Raw genomic sequence first — 19,876 nt, forward strand, 5'->3', positions numbered from 1 at the left:
TCACACACAATATACACATTTTTTTAAAGTCAGGAGTAAAGTCCCGGCTTTCCGCCTCAGGACACGACAAATCTCTTCTCGACTATCCAACACTTACCGTACTGTTGCACTCACTGGAGTGGGAATAGTAATGTTTTACCCCTACACTATCCAACACTTGCACTACTGTTGTTCTAAAAGTATTATGTGTTGTAATGGCATGCATTGTAATGGAATGCGTTGTAAGTGTAAGTTCTAAAAATGCGTTGTGATGGCATGCTTTGTAAAATCATGCATTGTATTGGATGTTGCGATGTAAAAACTGCGTTGTAATGTCATGCATTGTAAAAGTTTGCATTGTAATGTGTCCTATTCGTGGGAACCAGCATGATGGCCCATAGGGCCTAGAGAGAACCCTCCTCCTCCATCACTGCTTTAGCTGCTACAGAGGAATGTGCAGATCACCGCTGGAGGTGGATGCATTGGGACATGTTAGGGGTAATATAGAGGGCTCAGGGTCAAAAATTTCTGAAAGACAGACGTCGGCAAGAGTATGTTGCTATTCTCAAGTGCCAGGGCCACAAACACACACTTGCACACAGGTGTAAAACCCAGAGTCTGGTGCGCTTATGTCGTGGTTATCCTGGAAACACTTGCAGAGACATAAGCAGCACTTACCTAGAGACTTTTGATAAAAGAATGATGGAGATATTTTTCATGACATTGTTTACAATGGAAAAACATGTGGTTTGGAAGGCAGGGTGTAAGGCAGAGTTATGTTTGGGCTTACCCAGGGGAGGCCATGAGAACATTTGTAGGTACAGGGAGGGAACAGTGTTGTGTTATATTAGGTGATGTCTCATGATGTCTGGGGTAATATAGGATTGGATTGTGTGTTGTGATACATTTTGTTATGCTATGATACATTAGGGTACGCTTTGTTTTGGGATTGGGGGCTAAGTTAGACATTGGTATAGGTTTTAATGGGAAAGTTCCCTGCATAGTATACGTATTGTATCCTGTCCTAAGTGTCCCGACTGCATGTGGAACTGGTATCCTGATTACTGTTGGCATAGCAAAGATGCTAATCTACCTTGTGTGCTGAGCTCTAGGCCTGTCCTTGGCAAAGACAATGTCCAGAACCTGTTCTTTGACCTTGACTAGCGCACTACGCATGCCTTCTTTACTGACATGGGACTACTAATCATGTCCTGGTTTGTTGACACAAAAAATTGGTGGCAACATACTGACATTTGTAGATTACTAGTCCTGAGCAGACCTTTCTACTGCTCCAGGAAGGAGCGTGGCTGACTGCCCCACTAACCTAAAGTTCAGCTGAACTGTAATACTCAGACCCTTGTGCGGACTTTATGTATGTGTGTCAGTTGAAAGCATATATGCATGGTGGGTGTATGGCATGTGTGTGGCAGCAAGACTCCATGTGTATTGTGAGTATGATTGCTAAGACCAGTGGGATCCATTTTGGATGGCCCCTGGTTTATATGTATGCCATGGTTTAGCATGGCAGAAGATGGAGCGTGGATTCAACTTCCCCAGATAGTGGAAGTGTGTTGTCTGCGTTCCTGCGGCTGAGGGACTGCAGGGTGGCAACCCAGACACTAAAGTCATGAAGAATGGGGACAACACTGCCCTTTGGCAGTTCTATGAGGATCTTTGTGCAAAGGATTGCTGATTAGATTTTCATTTGGTTGATGGTACTGGGGAGGGGGAGACATCAGATTCTGTTGTTCAGGGTGAATAGGTTTCAAGTCAGTGCCTCCTCTTTTGCTTTTTCCCAATTAATGCTTTAGGAAGGCTGATGACAACTAGGTACAGTCTTCACTCTATGTTGTGCCTATGTTTTGGATACTACTGCTTGGAGCCAGCATCATCACTACTTGCTGTGAGAGCCATCACTCTGCGCAAAGGCTCTGTCTGCACTACAGCCAGACAATGACATTTGAAGGACAACCGCCAGAAACCAGTGCCAGAACCCTAGACAATTGGTCAACATTCCATTAGGAAAATGAGTATAACAAATGGGACCTAACTATTCCATTTTGTTTCAGTTCCAAGCTAATTCACTGACCAAGGAAGGGAGTGCTCTGCCGATAAGGTGAAGTGCTGCTTTGAGACCACGCCTGGTGTCTGCATGACAGCCAGACTCTCGTGAGGGATATTACCTGAAGTCTACACAATGTGCTGGAGAAGGCAAGGGTCTGCCTGGCATGCAGTAGCTTGCCTGCCTGCTCAGAGAGGTAAGGAAAGTGATTGGCCCTGCATGAGGAGAGACTGTCCATGAAGAGAAGCCCAACTGTTTTCTAGACGTGGAGCATCCAGAGAAGCTGAATTCTATCGAGAACGCAACTGGTGCTGAACAAGGTGTGTAGATTTACACCATATCCCTTTGCAGTTCATGTGACAAACTGTTTGAAGAAAACTTAAAACCCAAACCAGCAGAGTGCTCTCTGGTATCCCCGCAGCATATCCATAGGGAGTGGCGCTCCCACTGCTCAATATGCGGCATATCACGAGAAAATACACATCACCTCCATAGCGGACAACATGCCCTATGGCTCAGAGGCTGCAAATTTAAAGAACAAAGCTCCCGCTTACCAGGCCTGCCACACTGGTCATTCGTTCGAGCAACTTCAGCAAGGAGTGAGGCTGCCGCCTAGGGTCCCGCACCACTTCTGAAGAAGCCTCAGGAGCAAACCTGTCAAGAGCACCACCTGGAGCTGCTACAGTTGCAGTTCCTGCAAACAGTTACCAAGGGGCCTGGAAATATAAGACTGAGACTGTCTTGATCGGTAAAGATGAACCTGTCATTCAAGGAAATAACGTTGCCAGTGTGACCTGTTTTTGATCAAGATCACACAAACTGACCTATGGGTTACTGAAACATGGTGATTGCTACTCGGGCCGCCCAAACCAGCCATGCGCACTCTGCATGACTCCATGCATGCTATCTACCTAAGGATGCGACATGCCTTCCTTTATGTTCTAGGCTTTTTCTATAGGGACATGTCCTACCCACATTTTGTGTTCTAGGCTATGTTTTCTTTCAGTTCTGACCTGGCTGTTTTTTGGTAAAGAATACTATCTCTGTAAGGACATAACTTGTCTACCTCTTGGGTTTCAGGCAGACACAATAAATATATACCCTGCCACATTTGGGGTGTAAGGTTCCCCTGTCAGGTCATAACCTAGGATTCAGGTTAATATCTGAAAGAGGGACCTGGGTGCGATTTGTGTGTAGACTTAAGTGGGTATTATATTACGGTCAATACAGGAAGGGAACTAGGTTAGGACAATATTTTACGGGGTCCAGTGTACTTGTCCTATAGACTAATGACACAGAGGGATGTACAAAAGTTCCCCGGGAAGAGTGATAGAGGGGTGTGTGTGTGCTAGTGAGTGGGGGGAATCCCCTAGTTGGAACTAGAACCCTCACACACCCAGCAAGCTAGGTGTCATGCTTCATCATATGGGCTCTGCTCCTCGTCAGACTGGCGCTGCAATGTCTGACGGGCTCCCGAAACCGGGGCTCTTTATCGGAGATCTTTTGTTCCCGCCATATGGTGCATGTGTGTGAGAGGGCCTGGGGAGTGTGGTCGTGACGTGAGTGTTAGGTTAAAAAAGGTGAGTCAGTCTACATAAAGAATTTATTCTCGTAGTAGACTCCCTTGATTAAAAACAAATGAAAGTGGTGTGGGAGGGGAGAAACAATGACCCCAGTACTATTAGGGTCTATTGGACTGCTACCCTCAATTATTGGTCGACATGTTTCTTGCCTGATGGCAATTCTTCAGGACCTAAATATGATCGTACCACACTGTGAAAATGCTAGTGACAAATATATATACATAAAAGTGACGGGTTGAAACTTGCAGGTATGTCTATGACCGTATTATAGTCAGAAATACCAAGATGCAGGCTAGTCAGTCCTGCTGCAGTTTGCAAAGCCTGTGAAAATAAGATAATATTCATAAGAACAGACATAGTACAGAGCAGCTGCATTGATACAAATTATCACCCTGTAAGTAAAGTGAGCACACACACACCCACAATAACTGTGCTACTTAAAAGACCGAACATAAAAATTGCTATCAGTGGCACACCATCGATGTGATAGATTAGTACCAGCGATTATATGTGTCGGTCAGATTAGGCATGAAGAAACAACATGGTAAAGTGCTCTATCGTCTGAGGAATATGATCAGGGCACACTTACCCTTACCCGGATCCCTGGTGGACCCCTCAGTCTGCTCCCGTGGGACTGGCTAGGGAGGTGTAGTACCTATTTTGCAGGAGACAATAGTGATGTATGGTCTCATAGCAAAGATATTTAGAGTTGCTGGCAGGAAGGTATGGACTAACCAGATTGCCTGTCAACCGAGGTAAGGTAGAGAGCCTCCCTATTCGCCCCAAGCAAACGAGTCCTCCGGTGTGTCTCCCACCGCCACAATCGGCCAGGGATACACCCACCAGAGGGGTAAGGGCGGACTTCCAGGCCAGCGCCAGCCGTCCCAGTGCCGAGCCCCAGACTCAGCCTCAGAGAGCCAAAGTGAGCCGGCATAGCCGCGGGGCAAGGCAGCCACGCCTGCCCCGCCTTACTAGTTAGGCGTGCTGCACCGTGGTGCAGTGGGAGACAAACACCCGGGGAGTCAACTACTCGTGGGATGTCAAGGGGGGTAGCGGAAGAGCTTACCTGGTCAGACGTAGTGGTACCATGGCGTCTACCTTAAAGAAAACCTCACCTCCGGCGTCAGCAGTCCAAACGGTGTCACCTACCCCACGTACAGCGTCTAGGTAATGGCGCAGAGCAGCTGGTAATGCTCTCTCTGCGCGCACGCTATTTAAGCGCCACTGGGATTGTTTACAGCGGCGTCATTCTCCATTGAGGGGCCGCCCCACCCGGACAGCGCATGCGCAGTGTGGAGAGAGATTTGAACCAGGGGTCGGGCTGTTGGCTATGGCTGCCATATTGGAATGGTGACAAGTTGTGAGGAGAGCAGGCTAGTGGCTGTATCGCTCAAGGGACTATGCAGCGAAACAGCTAAATGTGAGAGTCCACACCGCAGGGTATTGAGATCTCAATCGGACCTTGTTTAATACGGGACCAGGCGCTTCCCCCACTCAGCATTGCGCATGCATGTAAAGCGCGAATTACTAGGAGAAGGTCTGGTGGCTATGGCGGCCATCTTAAAGTGGTGGCGATTTTGAATGGATGTGGGTAGGGAAGTAGGGTGATGGCTAACCTATTTAAAAGGCTGGGCAGCAGAGCGGATGACTGCAAGTGTCCAACTGACCAGGTGGTGGGTTGTAAGCCGTTCTCCACATTTCAAAGAACCAGTTGTAAAAATATCGCAACTAGTAGTGAACATTGTATGAGGTAGGGTCGCAGGGTCATATTCCTAGAGATACCCATGGGACGGAATCATTCAGCCCATCAAGGTCCAATCGAAGACGATGGACCCACCTTTGTTCAATCCTGAATAAGGCCTTTCTGGAAATGGCTGGGTGGGCTTCCAACACCAACCAAGTGAGACTGTCTGCCGTGTGGTTGTTCTGGGAAAAATGTTCGTATAGTCTGGTATGCGTTTTGTGGCACCTGATGTTGCTCTTGTGCTCCAAAATCCTTACTTTTATGTTCCTCATGGTCATGCCAATGTAATTTTTGCCGCAAGGGCAAGTGATCATATAGATACATTTGGTGCTGTTACAGTTGGTGTGCTTACGTAGTTGCCACCGAAATGTGTCAGACAATCTTACTTCTTTGCATTGGGATGTCTGGGGGCATGCCGCACACCCTCCACAGGGAAAGTGGCCTACAACTGGGGGAAGGTCCCACAATCTCCTCTGGTTATCACTGTTGTTATGTCTCGGGCGGGTGTGTATTAAGGCATCTTTCAGATTAGCAGTTCTCTTAAATGCGAATCTGGGTTTGGGAATTTCTAACCCCCCCGAGTTGATAATTGACCAATGTTTGTTTATAGTTTTTTTGAGGAATGTTGAGTTGGGAGTGAATGAGGTCACACACGTTATCAATTCGTCTTGAACTTTGGGGCGTTCTTCCAGTAGGCTTGACCTAGGGTTATTCAAGGCTCTTTTCCATGACTGTTTTATTAGTCTGGTGGGATAACCCCTGTCTTGTAGTTTGTGTTGTAACAGAGTGGCCTCCCTTTGGAAATCTATTTTGTCCGAGCAGTTCCTTCTAATGCGGAGGAACTGGCCAAAGGGTAGGTTATCCCGCAGGGCCCGTGGGTGATGGCTCTGGAATAGTAGAAGGCTGTTTCTGTCAGTGCTTTTACGGAACAGAGTCGTGCTCAGGCCGGTGGGGCTGAGGTTAATGCATAGGTCCAGGAAAGGGATGGTGGTGGTTGATATTGTTTCCGTGAACTTAAGGTATGCATTCTGGTGGTTGATCCAGCTGCAGAATGCCTCACAGGTACTGCGATCACCCTTCCAGAAGACCAGGATGTCGTCGATGTATCTGCGCCACAAAGTGATATTTTCACGATAAGGATTGTGTGCAGATTGGATGACTCTTTCCTCAAAGGTAGCCATGTAAATGCATGCCAGGCTAGGAGCGAAGGTAGAACCCATCGAGGTCCCCTGGATTTGGTGGTAGAGTTGGGAACCATATTGGAAGAAGTTTTCAGTCAGGGCCAGGGATGCGCATGCCATGATAAATGAAACCGGTGTTGGGGAAGACCAGTCCTCCAACAGTAGAGTGGACTCAACTGCGTCCAGAGTGGCCTGTTGAGGGATATTGGTGTAAAGCGCCTCAACATCCATCGTGAGGAGGAGGTCCACACCTTCCCTCCCCTCTAGAGATTCAATGAGTCGAAGGACATCCCGAGTATCTTGTAAGAAAGATGGGATTTTCTTCACCACTGGTTGCAAGAAGTAGTCGCAAAATTTCGACAAGGGCTCGAGTAGGGAGCCTATGCCGGAGACTATGGGTCTCCCTGGTACTGGAGTGACACCCTTGTGAATTTTGGGGAGGGTGTAAAAATAAGGGATTACCGGGTCCGTGGTGACTAGGAATGCTGCCTCATTTTTGGAGATCCACTCGTTTGTTTCGCCCTCAAGTATAAGGCTGGTAATCGTGGTCATGAGTCGTTTGGTAGGGTCAGTATTGAGTGGTCTATAGTGGGAGATGTTAGCGAGTTGGCGTCTGCATTCTGTGTCGTAATCCACATGATTCTGGATCACAGTGGCCCCACCCTTGTCTGCCTGTTTGATCACTATGCTGGTATCATTCCCAAGTTCCACCATAGCCTGTTTTTCAGACTTGGACAAATTCATGTAAGAGGAATTATTAGGTCTGTTTTCTTTAAGGTAGACGCCATGGTACCACTACGTCTGACCAGGTAAGCTCTTCCGCTACCCCCCTTGACATCCCACGAGTAGTTGACTCCCCGGGTGTTTGTCTCCCACTGCACCACGGTGCAGCACGCCTAACTAGTAAGGCGGGGCAGGCGTGGCTGCCTTGCCCCGCGGCTATGCCGGCTCACTTTGGCTCTCTGAGGCTGAGTCCGGGGCTCGGCACTGGGACGGCTGGCGCTGGCCTGGAAGTCCGCCCTTACCCCTCTGGTGGGTGTATCCCTGGCCGATTGTGGCGGTGGGAGACACACCGGAGGACTCGTTTGCTTGGGGCGAATAGGGAGGCTCTCTACCTTACCTCGGTTGACAGGCAATCTGGTTAGTCCATACCTTCCTGCCAGCAACTCTAAATATCTTTGCTATGAGACCATACATCACTATTGTCTCCTGCAAAATAGGTACTACACCTCCCTAGCCAGTCCCACGGGAGCAGACTGAGGGGTCCACCAGGGATCCGGGTAAGGGTAAGTGTGCCCTGATCATATTCCTCAGACGATAGAGCACTTTACCATGTTGTTTCTTCATGCCTAATCTGACCGACACATATAATCGCTGGTACTAATCTATCACATCGATGGTGTGCCACTGATAGCAATTTTTATGTTCGGTCTTTTAAGTAGCACAGTTATTGTGGGTGTGTGTGTGCTCACTTTACTTACAGGGTGATAATTTGTATCAATGCAGCTGCTCTGTACTATGTCTGTTCTTATGAATATTATCTTATTTTCACAGGCTTTGCAAACTGCAGCAGGACTGACTAGCCTGCATCTTGGTATTTCTGACTATAATACGGTCATAGACATACCTGCAAGTTTCAACCCGTCACTTTTATGTATATATATTTGTCACTAGCATTTTCACAGTGTGGTACGATCATATTTAGGTCCTGAAGAATTGCCATCAGGCAAGAAACATGTCGACCAATAATTGAGGGTAGCAGTCCAATAGACCCTAATAGTACTGGGGTCATTGTTTCTCCCCTCCCACACCACTTTCATTTGTTTTTAATCAAGGGAGTCTACTACGAGAATAAATTCTTTATGTAGACTGACTCACCTTTTTTAACCTAACACTCACGTCACGACCACACTCCCCAGGCCCTCTCACACACATGCACCATATGGCGGGAACAAAAGATCTCCGATAAAGAGCCCCGGTTTCGGGAGCCCGTCAGACATTGCAGCGCCAGTCTGACGAGGAGCAGAGCCCATATGATGAAGCATGACACCTAGCTTGCTGGGTGTGTGAGGGTTCTAGTTCCAACTAGGGGATTCCCCCCACTCACTAGCACACACACACCCCTCTATCACTCTTCCCGGGGAACTTTTGTACATCCCTCTGTGTCATTATTATATTACGGTGTCAGAGCGTGGAAATAATCTACTCTACATTCTACATTAACATTGAGTGTATCATTAAGATTTCGATGTACCTAATTGAAACCATAATAGTTACCGATGTGCATTATTGAATTATAAAACAATTGGAAAGATCTTCAGGTGAAGGTACTTCATTAAAAACTTATTTTCTATAAATCTGTAAAAAGCGCTAGACAGGGCCAGACAGGCCGTTGCGGGCACCGGGCAATCCCCCGGTGCTCCGCAAGTGTGGGGGCCGGTTTTAGGCCCCTGGGGGCCGTTTTGTTACAGGGCCATTTATGCAGCATAGCTGCAAAATCGTCCCTCTAACAAAATCGTTCGAAAACCGGCCCGGTAAAGAGCTCGGTCGTACCCCCAATCTCCCCCCGGGGGACCGGCCGAGCACTTTGCCGGGCCGGTTTTGGTTCCCAGACAGGCCCTGGCGCTAGAACTCTAACACACACACACACACACACATTGACACATACATACCCAGACATTCTCTCTCTCCTTCTCTCTCTCTCGCACACACAATCGCTGGACATAACAAAATGTAATGGTACTCATTTTTTTAACCTCAGGATAAAATGTGCCTGACAAGTGGAAGTTAGCCTTGGTAAAACCATTACTAAAGAAACCTAATGCTGATCCTGAGTTGAAGCAATTTCAGACCCACTTCTCTGTTTGCTGCTCCCACAAAGATACTGGAACAATTGGTCAAATTCCAACTAGTGAATTGTTTGGAAACCCACAAGTTTTTACAGCCCCCCAAACCGGTTTTTGCCCACATTATTCAATGGAATTGGCCCTTTTGAGAGTGTTGAAAACCATCAAATTCACATTGGACAATTGTAATATTACTATCCTAATTCTCCTTGACTTATCTGCAGTTTTCAATTCTATATCTCATGATATTTTACTGCAGTGGCTAGCCGATACTGGAATACAAAAAGGAGCTTGTAGGCACACATACATTCAGTACATTCATTCACTCTGCTGTAGTGCTAGAGGCACTCTTGTGGTCTGACACTCTGTGATGACCTTTGACTACCATTATTTTAATTGACTTTGGTGTGTTATTTTACCCTAACCTGAATGTACGATGTCCTGCATATGCCTTGTATCTCTAAAAGGTTTCTTTATTATAATCTTGCAGTCTTTCAGTGGGAGCTATCATGGACAGACTGTGTGGGATGTGCATTTGAAAGCATGAGAGGCAGAGAGAGGTGTGGAACGTACTTTTTGGTCTCAAAGTGCAGTGTTATGAGCAGTGGTGCACAAGCATGCACAGTGTTCTACATTGAGAGATGAAGTATGTGATGCTATAAGCAGTGATGCACAAGTGTGCACTGTGTTGTACATTGAGAGATGAAGCATGTGATGCTATAAGCTGTGGAGCGCAAATGTGCATTGTGTTGTACATTGATAAGTATTATGAAGTTCTTACTATTGGCTTTGACATAGCCTCATGTCATCCTGAATTCTGACTCTGCCTGGCTTGAGCATTATCTGTTCGCACAGCCATGCTTGCAAGTTGTTTGAGTTAATCACGGTCAAGGATTGTTCTTGTGAGAGATTGTTTAATGTACCCTGGAAAGCTTTCGTGAGCTTCGTCAAGATAAAGGCTGGAACATGCAAGATTGTAGAGGGAACGTCGGAACTTCTTCCTGCCATGGAATGCTTGCTTGAAAGCTGGCCAGTCCTGGTAAGATTTCTCTGGTGCGGGGGGAAGGTTTCTCGAACCTTCTAGTGTGAGTTTTGAGACAATAAAGCTGGTGTTTGTTGACAGTTGTATGGTGCTCGCTTACATAGTAGACGTACTGCTATAAGACAAACGGAACTTGAGTCCCGGTCATAAAAGGTGCAAGAGTGTTGACCAACGCGTTTAGGACGTTGCCTTTAACAGGGTCATAGAGTTCCTAAGTGTAACGTGTACGCTTAAAGAGACAAACCCTTTAACCAACACCAATCCGTGTAGCGCAACAACTAGACTGATAACATTACCAGCTTCCGGGGAGCCGGCTGGTGCCACAGGCTCTCCCGTGGCCCCTAATGTATGAATGGTGGGTGTCCTGGGCAGGCACCAGGGCAAAGGTCTGATTATAAGCAAAACACATATAGATTTAATTTTAAAGATTTTTTTAAAAAGAGAGCATTGCATCTATATATATATATATATATATATAGACCTCATGTACACCTCATGAGGTCCTCAGGGCCTCATGAGGCTTGGGGAGGGGGCAATGTACCACCCTCCCCTTTCAAAAAAACAGCCCTGGAGGATGGGGTCCCCAGGGTTTCACGAGGTCCGGGAGGGGAGGACCACGTTGGTCCCCTCCCCTTTTAAAACAAATTGCAGCCCTGGGGGACGGGACCCCGGGGCCTCATGAATCTATCTATCTATCTATCTATCTATCTATCTATCTATCTATCTATCTATCTATCTATCTATCTATCTATCTATCTATCTATCTATCTATCTATCTATCTATCTATCTATCTATCTATCTATCTATCTATCTATCTATCTATCTATCTATCTATCTATCTATCCCAGTGACATGGTAGTTATAGTTATGATTGTGTTTCCGTAGGATATGCCTTTTTTGTGTTGCTAATAACTTTGGCACCGTTTCACAAATCTCCACGAACTTCCTAAGAATGTGCTACTTTTTGACTAGTTTGTATTTGGAAAGTTTCACGGTCATCCTTCAAGCGGGTATCGAGAAAATGGGGGGTCCCAAAACATGTTTTCTCATTCATTTTTCAATAGGAACTTTAGACACAGCTACAGCCCAAACTGCTTAATGCATTCACGCCAAATGTGGCAGAAAGCTAGATCTTAGTTCAGAAAGAATGCTTTTTGTGATTTGGTGTAAATCGGTTCAGTAGTTTTAGAGCAATTATGCTGAGATCTGATTGGCTAACGCAAAAAGAACAATTGATGGACAGAATGTTGAACAAAGACAAACATACACCCCAGTACAGAGATCTGGGATCAGTCTTGACCCTGCTACCCATAGGAACATTTTAGCACGAACTGCCAGCTCAGGTCACACCTCATCAGCCAGGCTAGCTTGACTCCAGTGGCATGGAGAGTACGGGACCCAAGTCTGGGCATACCCATCTCACTCGGGGTCCCACTGATTGGCTGGCACTACATCAACACCGATGTGGCAGCAGCCATGTTAGGGGTCAGGACTCAGTTCTCAGTCCTAACAAAAACTTTCACAATGAAAGAAAGGGGGCAGAGTGACCCCCTAGGCCTAGTGGTGGGGTCCCAGAAGGACCCTGTCTGAGGCCAAAAACTATTGATTTTTAAAAATCCACAAATTGACAGAGCATCTGCTAATCTGTGGCAAAATAAAAAAAAGAGCGGGTTCCTGGACCTCTCTCAAAAATACCCCTGGGGTAGTCCAGGGCCCAGGGGGAGGTGCATATGTATTATTTAAAGGGAGGGCCGTGTAGCCCCCCTCCATAAAGCTCTAAGAGGACCCAGGTACCCCCATCCACTGGGGGCAATGAGTTATTAAAGGGTAGTGGGGTGAGTGGTCTTCCTCCCCAAGTCTAAAAATGCCACAGGGACCCTATCCCCGGGGCTGTCATTTTAATAAAGGGAAGGGGTCATCTGGCCCTTCTCCCAGAGCCTGAAGAGGCCCCATGGACCCCATCCCCCGGTACTGTGAACTATTAATTGGGGAGGCCACCCTTCCTTGAGCCATAAAATCGCCTGGGGTTGACTCACATTCAATGTCCTGGAGTCTCCAACCCCTGGGACACCATCTGTTTCTCTGCTTGCGGGCATGGGTAGGGAAAAGTTATGTTCTCCCACCAGTCGGGAGCACAAAGCTGCTCCAGCCCGGTGGGATAACAAAAGTTTTCCCAGTCAGTACTATCTGGCAGAAAAAATACTTTCAATTGCAACTGGCCCTAGAGAGCAAAGTAAAAACTGCTCATGTAGGCTGGGAGCAATGCCAGCTCCTGCTGCACCCACAATGGGTGCAAGCAGGGGAACCAGTGAGGCTGCGAGGACTCTTGGTCTCCCCCCACAGTTCCCAATGAGGGACTACTATGGGGTTCCCTGAGTGGACACCAAAGACAGACACCCCACTTAAAAAAGTAAATACAAAGTGCTGACTCCTGCAGGAGCAGGGAACCAGGTGGGGCCACAGGTGCCCTGGGACTCCCCAGCATCCCCACAGAAAAATGAATGTTTGGGGTGCCCCAGTTGAGTGGCCCTTAATTTGAGAGAAAAATGCTTGCTCCTGCATGGCCCCATTTCATGGGGACGCTTGGAGGGAGTCGTCGGGCCACAGGACCCTGTGGAACCCCCTCTGCCCCTCTAACAAAAAGAACTGGGTGTCTTAGGGGGGGCATGAACACTCAGAAAAATCCCCAAAAACAAGTAAGAACAGAATAATAAATGAGCGGCCACCACTGCTCATTGAATATTTTCTGCTCCCTCAAAGTGACCTCCATAATGCCCTGCAAGGGCAATTTACGCTATTTCTGTTTTTGGTGAAGTCCCTAGAAAGTGCTGAGGCACCACCAAAGTATGTTCATATGCTGTGTGGGGCTGTAGACAGTTCTGCTCTTCGGAGCCATTGAAACCATGACCCCATTGGAACTTACAATATGTTCTTTAAAGCACCTACCAGGCTGGAGCTTTTGCTCTACAGTCTGAAGTGCTGCACCCCCTATGGACTGACACTATGGTTGCTGTTATACGTGGCCTGAAGATGTACCAAAAACTTTGTGGCCTTATTATTGTTGTTTTTATGATTGCATTTTTTGGACTGCTCAGTGACATATGTTTTTTTTATCTTAAAAAAGGCAATATGTCTTTGACTATTTATTTTAACATTTTCTCCCAAAAAATGCAATAACGAAATTCTGCAAAAATAAAGAGTCACAGACAATTATTTTAATAAGACTTTTTAAATATTTTGTAAGTTATCAATTTTAATAAACATTGAATTGCGTGTACCACTGCAGTCAACCCTGTGCTCTGGGGGGTCGGTTTGCTTCCTGCGGTTGTTTGAGGGGTTGGATGCATGGCCTGGTTTCAGGGCGTGGCCGTGCGCTGAGTGGGTTTGGCTGCCTGTGGGGTATTGGACACATCCCCTGAAGTCATCCACATACCGAGCCTGACTGAAGGCCCGGTGTGGCATAAATGTTACTTTACGTTGAAAAAACCAAGAAAATCACTGAAATTTATTGAGGTTAAAGTAACGTTAGAGTTAGGTGAGACTTTCAGTGACAACCTAACGTTTTAAATCTTCAAAACCCCTGAAAATCACCTGTTATAGACATCTTTGGTAACTATCACCTAGATTCATGAAAGAAAAATCGGCTCGCAAAGGGACAGATTCTCAGAATCTGGCCCTTTGCGAGCGCAATTTTTGCATTTGGGATTCATCATCCCAAATGCAAAAATCGCTATTAGCGAAATCGCATATTTGCGAGGAATTGCATTTAAGGAATCTCTATTTGAGATTCCTTAAATGCAATTCATTAACCAATTTTAAATTGCGAATTCGCAATATTTGGTCGCTATTTACCACGAAGTCAGACTTCATGGTAAATAGCGAGAGAAAAAAAAAAGCACTTTAGTGCATTTTTCTCAGTTGCATGTTACACACACACATGTCCTTTGGACATGTGTGTGCGCAACACCTGTGTAAATTTGCATTTCAGGGGTGCTACAGGGTGTCCTTTAGACAAACCTGGCACCCTTGAAATCGCATCCTTATTTGCGATTAGCAAATTCCTAATCGCAAATAAGGAATAACTCCGCATTCATTCCTATGGGCCTGTAGGCCCATAGGAATGAATGGGAAGTTATTCCTTATTTGCGATTAGCAATTAGCTAATCGCAAATAAGGAAGATGTAGGAATCGCAATATTTTTTGCAATTCCTACATGAGAGACAAGGCCACCTTCAGAGCAGCCTATGGCTCTGTTCTCCAGAGCACAGACTGCATCCCAGCCACAGAAAGGGGGATATACACCCTTAACATCAACATCCCTAGCAAAAGTTGGATTTAATTTTTTCATCAATTAACTATGCATTCAATTCCTTATGAATCGCTATTAAAGACTCGCAAAACGGGTCTTTGATTAATCTAGCTGTATGACTCGTGCCCGAAGGTAACTTTAAATAGCGCACTAGCCATGCTCTGCTAATTACCCCAAATATTACATCACCCATGGCATCTTCTATGACGTCATTAATAATATCACTGTAACATTTGCAATTAAATTATTGACAAAAAACTATGGAGATTTATAGTTACTTTAAGGCACGAGCTATAGTTACCAGAGATAACTATAACAAGCAAATTTCGGTGGTTTTATGTGATTGAAACATTACGTTGTCACTGAAATTCTCACTAATTGTAATGTTATTTTAACCTTTGTATTTTTCAGTGATCTATATATATAGATGTCATCTATGTAATCCTGTGTACATGCTGCCTGATTGCATGTGTGTTCTCTGTGTGCTGGTTCCTCTGTGTTTGGTGTTGAGTATGAGTGCCAGTATATCTGTGTCCTGGTGTGACTATATCACATCTCTGGCGGGTGGCACTTATTCTGGGTGATTGTACGCTCACTCACCCGCCGTTCTCCCCCATTTTTCCTGCGCCTTCCTGTTGGATGCAACTGACTGCCAAGACTCGTCTTTAATATATAAAATAGCAGATGGTCCTATTTCTCTGTTCATGGTAAATATTTTACGAGGAAAGGAGTGTCCCAGCTCGAGACCTGATGCTTAACACTCCACCCAGGGTACAAATGTTCCACTCACTGAGCTACTTCTCCAGCATGCTGGGCATGGCCTTACAGCTGGGAGAACAGAGAATCACAACAGAGCCTACGTATTTAAACAACACTTCTTTGTTATAAATGATATGCACTTGAACAAATGTGTTCTAAGTATATAGATTCCAATATACGGCTGACCGGTACAATAATGCCATATATGTCAAAAAAGAAACAAAAAAAGGAAGCTAACTTGCGAATCTCACCTGCCAAGCTACTGTAAAAGGGCGAGGGGGGTGCTCTGTGTATGCCACGCTGGAGGCATGATGCTCTGTGTGCCTAGGTGACTTTAATATGTGGCATGGGTTCCTCTATGACCGGCCGTTTGCCAGTGGGTGCATTTGTGCCAGTCCGCCTGTCCACGGATAGGACTCGGAGTGCTTCTTTATGTACATGGATGTATATGTGTTGTTCTGTGTACATAGCTCCATGTAGATGTGATCTACACCGATGTGTGTGGGTGTGCCTGCAGGCACTATCCGAAGGGCAGTCCTATTGACTACTTCATGTCATCCAGTGAAATACATGATTTTTCTCTCGTTCCCTCCTCATTCACACTATCCTATCTCCAGTAGGCCTGGTCCTTAGAATACCTCCTTCTTATCTGCTCTCACATTGCACTCTGGGCACTGTAGTCATGAATTGTTCCTCTTCACCCAGTGAGAACCTGGACCATTTTGCGCGGTACAGACAGGGAGTGTTTCTGCTGTCAGAGTCACGCGGGTGTAATCCTGCACTGCTGGGATCCCACTGAACCAGGCCGAGCCTCGCCAGTGCGAACCGACGCCGGGGAGCGGTGTTTGCACCAAACAACCCGTAGGACAAGCGCTGTCTGCTTACACAACACCTGCCGCTTGCGGGCATTCAAGGTCACAGAGGTCACGTGCAGAGACTTGAATACTGGCGCACCTGTTCTACCACGCAGCACGTAGCTTACAGGAAGGGCGCAAGCTGCAGTTATAACTGCAGAGAAACCTGGACAATAAAGCGCATTCTTACCCGAGGCATTATAGGAAGGATCGATTCAATGATTTATAATGCAAGCTAGAACAGTAAACTTTGTACCTAAATCACCTCTTATGACACTGCTCCTCTTCTAGACTCGTCTCTGCTACACATATTAAAATATCTGCAGAAGAGGAACACGTTCCCCTTCAAGCATTATCTGAGGGAGCGGGGTTAAGGTGGTCTGGCAAAGCTGGGAAATTTCTCACCACATGTAGCACATTTATGGCCATAAAATGACGAGCCGACACGCGAATATCAATATTCGATATGAAAATAAACCAAGCCCCAAACGTAATGCCCGATCCCCAGGGTCAGGAAGAGGACAGCACGGGGACCAGAGGAGGCTTGAACCATCTGTCTGCGGACAGGCGTTGATGCCACAAACCATCAGCACTCAATAGACCTTACTCGAACACGTTCTTATTGAGTTTGTGGAGCTGAGTTCCAAGACCCTTGTTTCTGTGGGGGTGAGAGCCATGTTCATTATCTAGGAGTGAACCTCAAACATCCTCACATCTACGTGGCATGAGTTCACTTTATGAGGGCGCTGCTGAGGTCAACGCATGCTCCTGGAATGGTTGAACATAGTCAAAGGGTATTCCTTCACTGGCAGAGGGTCACTCCTCGTGCCCATAAGGCTATCCTCTTATCTTGTAATGTCACCGCCACTGCAATAAGAGGAGCCTTCTCTCTTTCAAGAAAGGCTAGGTGACTACTGCAATTTGCAGTTTACTTGGCGGTCATTTCGCCATCTAGTTTGGTAGCCCAGAGTGCGTAAAGGAAACTCCTGCTAAAGGTCAATTTCACTACTGATGCAGGAACATTATTCTGGCATCCTGGTGTACAAAATGCCATGGAAGTGATGAGATCAGATGGTATTTGCATCATTGACTGAAGTGAAATATAAGAAAGGTTGGAAGTAGAAGTGACTGAAAAGGGCACTGAGCAGGCCCATGCAAGGCGATAGTGTGGAATCCATGCATCTCACAGAAACCGAGGTGTTTGGGGGCTCTGACTACCTGTAGCAAGCTCCAGGTCACAGGCCCAGAGTGGACAAAAAAGGGAATAACCTTTACTGTGCGAGCAACAGATATCTCCTAAATGGCACATCGAAATAGCGGGGAATACTCCCTCCCGTCTTCCTCGTTCTTTGTCTTTCTGCCTTTGACTTTTGAAAAGCCATTTAGAAATTTCCACCAAGTAAAATGTTTCACAAAAAATGCAGAAAAATCTTCGGAATGAGGTACGTTTTCAGGCAATTTTTAGACTATTGACTTAGGTTGTGTCTTTTTGAGGTTTAATTCACAATTGTACGGGCTTCACCTGTTTTTAATGAAATCGACTGGTTTACACCACAGCTTCCCACTGATTGCGAGTCACTAAAAAATTGAACATCCACTCGTTTTATTAAATGCTCGTCAAATATTGTTATTTTAAATTCTCCAAGTTATCAACATTCCCGAATTCATGCACCCCTTTTCACATAACCTTGGTTAAAGGGCACACTACACGAACACATTATTCTAGGATATATAGGCAGGGACGCCCTCGTTTCTGCCAAAGTTCAGTGTGTTAAGTGCTGGCATGTGCATGCCGGCCAGTGTAATGCAGAGCCTGGCAGCTCCCGGATACACTCAGTTTGATTTTACAACAAGAGACAAGGTCGCCTTCAGAGAAGCCTATGAGCGGCAAGGTCACCTTCAGAGCAGCCTATGAAAGACAAGGTCACCTTCAGAGCAACCTATGCGCTGTTCTCCAGAGCACAGACTGCATCCCAGCCACAGAAAGGGGGCTATTCCCCCTTAACATCAACATCCCTAGCAAAAGTTGGATTTCATTTTCTCATCAATTAACTATGCATTCAAGCAATTATATAATAATTATAAAATAATTAGCAATTAACTATTCCATCAAAAGGATTTTCTTTAAAGTTTATCAGCCCTTGGTTTCTGAAAATAATGGGTTAGAGTGGAAAAGGGGATCAAGGAATAAAAGTAGCAACACTGACTGCGGCTAAATGATCCCGCCCTGGCCATCTTAAGCAGCTCCATATAGTTTCCTCAATAATTTGTTTAAGATTTGCTTCGTTCACACTCCTCATGCCTTCAGCCTCGGCACTGAGCCGCGCCCAGAGCTTCGAGGGAGAATAGAAATAGTGGTGGTTTTGTGACCCTCACCTTCCAGCGTTTCACACTGCGCTAGGTTGACGTAGTCGGTGCTAGACAGGATGCCGGCCTTGAACCCTCGGACCAGCCCTTCGAGGTAGCCATGGTCCACGTTAAAGTAGAATTCCGAGCCCATGATGAAAGACGGGTCTGCCTCTCCACCGGGACGCAAGGTGAAGCGTGTGCTTTCCTCCAGATGGCAAGAAACAAGTGGTTGTGATTTCCCATCAGCTGACTCTGCGGGGCTTGCCGGCTAGTTTCTTCCTGTTTCTAGTTTCTTCCCTTCAATCTTCGGTCTGTTCCTCTTTGCTTATTATGCAAACAATCGTCGTAAATCAAGCAGTGAAGCTGCCCTGTTCCAGTGAGAGAACACCAACTACACACAACAGATTTGACCGACGCAAAAATGGGACCCTGGAGACTAATCAAAAACACACACCATGCGGATCTATTTTGTCACAACATTAGTGACTCAACGAAGGTGCCACGCACCCTAATGCAATCACAGAAAATGCCCCCCCCTCCTACTTCTGAGTGGTAAAAGACACACCCTCACCCCCCTGGTCTCATGTGCCACGCTGCCAGTGATCTTGGTGCCCTAGTGATAGATACGCCCCTGGCCAGCATCCTGTGGTGGACACCTGGAACCCCCCCCCCGGCTCAATCAGATCAACTGTCATCAGGCGGGTGTTACCATGTGATTCATGTCCGAGATGAACAATCACTCGCCTGTTCCGAACGTCAGCGGAACAAAGTATGACTGTGTTTTGTGCTTCCTCATTCGTGGTTCGTTGAACACTATAGATGCGTGTCTTCAATAAGAGAGATTCTGCGCGCATCTGCAAGCACGTAGTTCGTGGAACAGAAGCAGAGTTTTGTTTGGTTTGCTTGATGGGGTAGGCAGGGGAGTAGCAAGAAAATTAAAATACCCCCCACTTCAAACCAAAGCTTTTATGGCACCAAGCAAATGAAGCAAAGCCACCACCACCCTCCCCAGACGAGCTCTCTTGTCTCTTCCATCCAAGTATCTATCCATTCATCCTTTCATCCACCTGCTGATATCCACAATTTCACCTTTATGTTCTGTCATCTATTAATTATTTCATCTATCATTCAGTCTTTCACTATTCCGTCTGACCACCCAGCCATATT

General features: G+C 46.3%; 1 protein-coding gene across 1 annotated transcript in view; it reads right to left on the minus strand.

The window, feature by feature from the left end:
* ATP6V0D2 (ATPase H+ transporting V0 subunit d2) overlaps positions 1 to 18,970 on the minus strand; it is a 108,967-nt gene extending 89,997 nt beyond the window's left edge. The window contains exon 1 of the mRNA XM_078687074.1: positions 18,737 to 18,970. Within this exon, the coding sequence (XP_078543200.1) occupies positions 18,737 to 18,860 (124 nt within the window). The 5' untranslated portion in view covers positions 18,861 to 18,970. The remainder of the gene's footprint in view (positions 1 to 18,736) is intronic.
* Positions 18,971 to 19,876: the final 906 nt, after the last annotated feature.

The sequence above is a fragment of the Lissotriton helveticus genome, chromosome 4_1 (genome assembly GCF_964261635.1).
Source record: "Lissotriton helveticus chromosome 4_1, aLisHel1.1, whole genome shotgun sequence".
Classification (NCBI taxonomy): domain Eukaryota; kingdom Metazoa; phylum Chordata; class Amphibia; order Caudata; family Salamandridae; genus Lissotriton; species Lissotriton helveticus.